Genomic DNA, 6529 nt, shown 5'->3' with positions numbered 1-6529 from the left:
ATATTTGTTTTACAGGACAATATAAGAGTGTAATGTAAACTAAATTTAGGTACCTAGCTCAATGTAGATAGCTTCAATTAGCGTGTTCGCTAGCTACCAAGCTAGTAAGGAGTTGTCCTTACTAGCTTGATTATTAATGGCTTGATCTAGCTAGATTGCTAGAATATCACTAAAGCGTGAAAAAACGTCCTTTTCACGTTTTAATCAAAATACAAGTCACATTAAAACAACGTATGTTGTATGTAAAAATGTAAAACATATGTTAGGTATTGTTACAAGTACCAAGACTGTCCCTTCATGACAGTTGACTACTGAACACTCATGTGACGTCAAAGCTACGGCTGTGATGACTCTGCGCATGCGCGTTAGTCCCCCGACTACACAGTCTGCTTTGTTGGGACCATCGATGCTACCTTGACTTCACACGACTACGCTTTTGTCCAAAAGAGATTGGAGGTTGTATTTATTATTAGTGACTCATCTGATATAATAGGTGTAGTTTTAGGGTTGTCAGTCAGCGCTTATTTTGGTGTTTTTGACGCTGGAGACGACAGACGCGAGGAGCTCCTGAATATAAACAAAACGCAGCGCGAGCTGCTTTTAAGGTGGCACGTCATTAGCGACAGCTGGAACAACAACAGGACCGTCCGAGGCCGCTAGGCTACATTCAGTCCGCGAAAAGGAACTCGGTGTCCGGATTATGGAAGTGTTCGCTCGGCCTCGTAGGGAGTGAACCTCCGTAACAAGCGAACATGAGCAAAGAGGGCCGCTTGTTGTCTGGACGGCAGCTCCTGGCAAGTGAAAGAGGGGGTGACCGTCCTTACTGCTGCCCCCACTTGACCGAGGAGAAAGGCGAGCTCGATAGCAAGAAGGGCGACCGCGGGCGCCCTGGTTCTCTGCCCCGGTCAGAGTAGAGCTCAAGCCGACAGAGGCATCATGGAGACGGTGGGGAGATTCGAGTTCAGTCGGAAGGACCTCATAGGACACGGCGCATTTGCGGTCGTCTTTAAAGGCAGGCACCGAGAGGTAAGTGTTAACGTGTCCGTCCTTTTTAAGCTCTGTTTGTGTTTTTGACAAACCTTTAATATCAGTTTAATAACGTTTACTTGCACGCATGTGTGGAATTTAAAGACATATTTGCTACGGCTGCTTTCTGTTAGCCATTTGTTGTTTGTTTTCACAGTACTACCTTAAGAGGCCTAGCTGCCCGAAGAGGATGGTCTTTAAAATAATAACACTGTAAACTAAAACAAAAGTTTAACATTTGATATGTGATATAATGTCACGCACGTGTTAGTGATCCCACATTGTGTAGATTTGAATAAACGGTTGGCTACCACAACGCAAGACGGTTGATAAACATGTTGTAACATGTTACCCAACTTTCAAGATTTTTATTAGGACATGAACTGGTATTATCATAAAAATCCTTTGTGGAGATGCAATTAATATAAGAGGCCTGTGGTTTAAAAAATGAATAAAAACAGCAATACAAAATATGTGCACCCATCGTTATTTTTATATTTTTTTTTACAAATAACACATGTCCTGGCTCTGGTACCTGCTCAGGCCATTGCATCAGAACATAGGAAGTGTGGTAAAGATGAACAGGGACACAAACTCTCACACTGCAGACCCGTTCTGTTTTTTTCTTCTGGGCAGGTAATTATGTAATGTGGTTCCAGACTGACCCCCACCCCCAGTAGAGGGAGGAGCCAACATATGTGCACAACTGTACATACAGTATCATGTGTTCTCTCTTATGTCACAACTTTAATGGAACTGTGGAAGTTGCCCCCCCCTCTCTCTTCCTCCCCCCACCTTGTAATCTCTGCAAATGTGTAGGTATGATGAGTTCAATGTAAACAACAGTAGTGTGTAACATGTGAGTTTCACACCAACAGCTTAACAACATTAGCTTTTATTTGCTTTTATAGACTATGTACTTAGTTGTCGTGGTTGATTGAATAGTAACTATTTGAAGCAGTTACCATATTACAGGCCTCAAATTTTAACTTTTTAAAGTCAAGGAAAGTGTTGCCTTAAAGGAGGGCTCATTTTTAGGGCACCAAGGCAAGTTGGAAGGGCATCAAGGCGGCAAACATTACCTTTCAGGGCAGGGGCTCCAAAGCATATATATATATATATATATATATATATATATATATATATATATATATATATATATATATATATATATATATATATATTACAGATTAGTTTGTGGACACAACCGCGGACTCCGCGGGTCGGGCGGATGCATGACGAAAAAAATAGATTTTAAATAGATTCGGGCGGGTGGCGGTTGAACCATCCATCCATTTTCTACCGCTTATTCCCTTCGGGGTCGCGGGGGGCGCTGGTTGAACCAATTCAGAAAAAAAAAATACATAGTTAAATGTTGTTATCCACATACGAAAAACGAGCAGCACTCTTTGAAACAGGCAATTATTCATCAGGCACTGATGCAGCTGTCACGCAAAATTTCTTCCCCCCTACAAAAGCCTTCCCCCTCATTTACTTCCGGGGCTGCGTCCAATAAAGTCACAAAGTTGCCGGGGGTCCTTAACCCGCACGCGACTGTCCTGTTTCGCGCCTGTACAAAAAAAAAACAATAATCGATTTCTTCAGATTCCAGCAGCTGTCAAAGACGAAGTATCCTTCCAGCGACGGGCAGTCAAAGCCGAAGTGCTATCGATCGCTGTCAATGACCACGGAAGTAAATGGGGGGGGAGGTTTTTGTAGGGGGAAGAAATTTGGCGTGACAGCTGCAGCAGTGCCTGATGAATAATTGCCTGTTTCAAAGAGTGCTGCTTGTTTTTCGTATGTGGGTAACAACAATTAACTATGTATTTTTTGGCACGGATTGAATGTCTCTGCTGCATTGGATCAGTCTCCTTTCTTTAACAGGAATGCCTTGCATCGTCTATATTAGATATATAACAACGGGTGGGTGGCGGGCGGTTGTGGTTTTGATAAAATGTTAGTTCGGGTGGATGGCGGGTGGATGACGACTTTTGTGATGCGGTTGCGGATGAAATAATTGCCTCTCCGTGCATCTCTAATATATATATATACATATTTATTTATGTTTTTAATTATGTACATTTATATGTACATGTAGCTGCTGTATCGGGACAGATCCATTAAGAGTTTGAGCAGAAATATGTCATATAGGAATTAACGATACACAATAAAACATTAACAAAATGCTGTGTCACATGAATGGTTTTTGAAGTAATATATTTGTGACATGAAAAGAAACACAAGAAATGTTGATGGGTTCTACATGTAAAGCGACTTTGGGTACTTAGAAAAGCGCTATATAAATCCCAGGTATTATTATTATTATTAAATGTAAAAAAAACATGGCGTTTACTTTTTGATATTAATATAAAACTCAAAGTTGTTTGGCTAATGAATATGAAGTCAAATAAACAAGCTTTGTTATTCACCAACAACACCTCCTTGTAGTTCAGTGCAACAGTTTGGCCAACAAAAATGACACCTCTCACATCGAATACACAATCTTCAGCCTGCGTTTGAACACTGATACAGTTTGCAGTCAAATAAAGGAGGAGTGAGCATCCCAGTAAACAAATTAAGGACTTTATAAACAAGTTGTGACAATGTTCACGACACATCGCCTGCTGCATGTTTCCTCACATCATTAAATCTCAATAACAGCAGCTGAAGGATGCTGTATTGAGAAAATGAAAGCAACATCAAATAGTTTTCTCTTTCGCTGTATACTTTTAGTGTAGGGACAAATGCGTCTGTCTCCAATATTGTTCACACTTGTCTCCATCTAAACACAGCGGTGCGCTCTTAAACCCACGCCAGGAAGCGAGGGAAAATTACGTTAAAACCAAGCGCTTGGCTCCGTTTACTCCGAGGGAAAATCTCCTGAGCAAAGTCTGTGTAGGTTGTCCGCCATCACTATCAAGCCAAACAACGCTAGTGCGCAGGCGCCTGACTTTGTGTTGCCTAAAATGCATTAATAAATGACGGTTTTTCAGTAATAAAAAAATTATGGTATTACTAACCGTCTGGAATTTTATCGCAAATTATCACTATACCATTTACTGTTACATCCCTCGTCCACTAACAAGTAAAAAGTCAAGGGCAGTTACGGCATGTTGTTGCCGTCGATGTTGGTCAATTTTTTAGGGCTTATGGCAAGTCACAAGGGCGGTCGCGACTTTGCCGCGGTTAAATTCGAGCCCTGCAATACTATTATACAATATATGAAATATAACTTTATGTTGTACGGCATTATGGCCTACAAAACTTGGCTGATACAGAACATGTAATACATCATGTTCTGTCTGTGGTTATTTTGGGGTAATAATATTTACCGTGACAGGCCTCGAATTGTAACTTTTTCAGGTCAAGGCAAGTGTTGCCTTAAAGGGGGGCTCATATTTTAGGGCACCAAGGCAAGTCAGAAAGGCACCAAGGCAAACATTATTTTCTTTCGAGGCAGGAGATATATATATATATATATATATATATATATATATATATATATATATATATATATATATATATATATATATATATATATATATATATATATATCACATCACTCCAGCCTTGTGTCATAGCGTGGAAACAACAACGGGATGCAACAGTCTACCGGTTATAAGCTACAATGCTCGATTGGTGTAGAGCATAGCGCCAGGGGTTGCTTCCGACGGTGGGAGAGATCCTTGAATTTCATTGGACAGCTATGCCGCCTTAAGCTGGGCAGCCCCCAGCCAATTAGGTGCTGTCCCGCCACAGTCTGCCTTCCTCATTGGGTGCATGGGGATTAGGAAAAAACCGACAAGCAGACTGCAAGACCTGCACCAAGAAAGAAACAAAGTATGAAAAACAGGTGCCCAGTCCTAAAACTGGGAAGCTGGAATGTCCGAACTATGACACCCGGACACTCAAATGATCTCCAAGACATCAGTGATGCTAGAAAAACGGCTGTCATTAACAATGAGCTACTGAGACTCCAGGTAGACATAGCTGCATTGCAAGAGACCCGCCTAGCCGACACGGGAATCCTCAGGGAGAAAGACTTTACCTTCTTCTGGCAAGGAAAGAGTGCCGGAGACCGCAGAGAGCATGGAGCTGGATTCGCTGTCAGGAACACCTTGTTAAAGATGGTTGAACCAGGAGACAAAGGATCCGAACGCCTGATGACACTCCACCTCCACACCTCTGATGTCCCAGTGACCCTAGTCTGCGCATATGCTCCCACTCTAATGTCTACAGCAGAAGTTAAGGATACATTTTATGCCAACTTGTATGACGTCATCAAGAACATTCCCCCCAAGGAACATCTCATCATCCTTGGTGACTTCAATGCGGGAGTGGGTGCTGACCATGACTCATGGCTTTCCTGTCTTGGACACTTCGGAGTTGGCAAGGTCAATGACAATGGGCAACGGCTACTGGAGTTCTGTTCCTACCATAACGTTTGCGTGACCAACTCCTACTTTCAGACGAAACCACAGCAGAAAAAGTGACGTGGCGCCATCCCTGCTCAAAGCATTGGCATCAGCTAGACATGATCCTGATCCGACAAGCCAGCCTCAAGTTTGTGCTCGTTACTCGTAGTTACCACAGCGCAGACTGCGACACTGACCATTCACTTGTCTGTTGCAAGATCAGGTTACAACCAAAAATGTTTCACAACTCCAAACAGAAAGGCAAGCCTCGCATTGATTCCACCAGCATGCATCTTCCAGAAAAAGTAGAAGAGTTTGCCAAGTCTCTCAACAACATCCTATCTGAAGAACACCAGCACTACTCCGCCTCAGAGAAATGGGGCCACCTCAGGGAGGCCATTTAGAAAACAGCCATTGCGACTTTTGGGAGGAAGATCTTCAAAAACGACTGGTTTGTTGCCAAGTCCAGCGAGATGACCCCCGTAATTGAAGTAAAGCGTGCTGCCCTCGCTGAATACAAACGCTCCCCAAATGAGAAGTCCTTGCAAGCACTGAGAACTACAAGAAGCAAAGTGCAACAGACTGCAAGACATTGTGCCAATGAATACTGGCAACAACTCAGTGAATCCATCCAGGGTGCAGCTACCTCAGGTAACATCAGGGGGATGTACGAGGGCATCAAGACTGCTCTGGGCCCAACACAGAGCAAAACAGCCCCCCTACAGAACACCAGTGGGGAAGTTATCACTGACAAGGGCAAGCAGATGGACAGATGGGTCGAGCACTATTCAGAACTCTATTCCAGAGAGAACACTGTCGTTGCCTCAGCCCATGATGCCATTGAACAGCTGCCCATCATTGAGGAATTAGATGCTGAACCAACACCTGCTGAACTTCACAAAGCGATCGACAGCTTAGCAACTGGCAAAGCACCTGGTACTGATGGCATCCCCCCAGACCTCATAAAGCGCTGTAAAGACACCCTCCTGCAGCCTTTGCATGATGTCCTCTGCCAGTGCTGGAAAGAGGGAGCCGTGCCGCAAGACATGAGAGATGCCAAGATTGTCACCCTTTACAAAAACAAGGGC

At 43.3% G+C, this 6529-nt stretch overlaps 1 protein-coding gene across 1 annotated transcript in view; it reads left to right on the top strand.

Annotated features, from left to right (window-relative positions):
- The first annotated feature begins 329 nt into the window (after positions 1 to 329).
- LOC133638481 (serine/threonine-protein kinase ULK1-like) overlaps positions 330 to 6529 on the top strand; it is a 55048-nt gene continuing 48848 nt past the window's right edge. Inside the window, exon 1 of the mRNA XM_062031142.1 lies at positions 330 to 1026. Within this exon, the coding sequence (XP_061887126.1) occupies positions 937 to 1026 (90 nt within the window). The 5' untranslated portion in view covers positions 330 to 936. The remainder of the gene's footprint in view (positions 1027 to 6529) is intronic.

Source organism: Entelurus aequoreus, linkage group LG21, assembly GCF_033978785.1.
Source record: "Entelurus aequoreus isolate RoL-2023_Sb linkage group LG21, RoL_Eaeq_v1.1, whole genome shotgun sequence".
NCBI lineage: Eukaryota > Metazoa > Chordata > Actinopteri > Syngnathiformes > Syngnathidae > Entelurus > Entelurus aequoreus.
The sequence above is the reverse complement of the archived record's forward strand: the minus strand, read 5'-3'. Positions and strand labels throughout refer to the sequence as shown.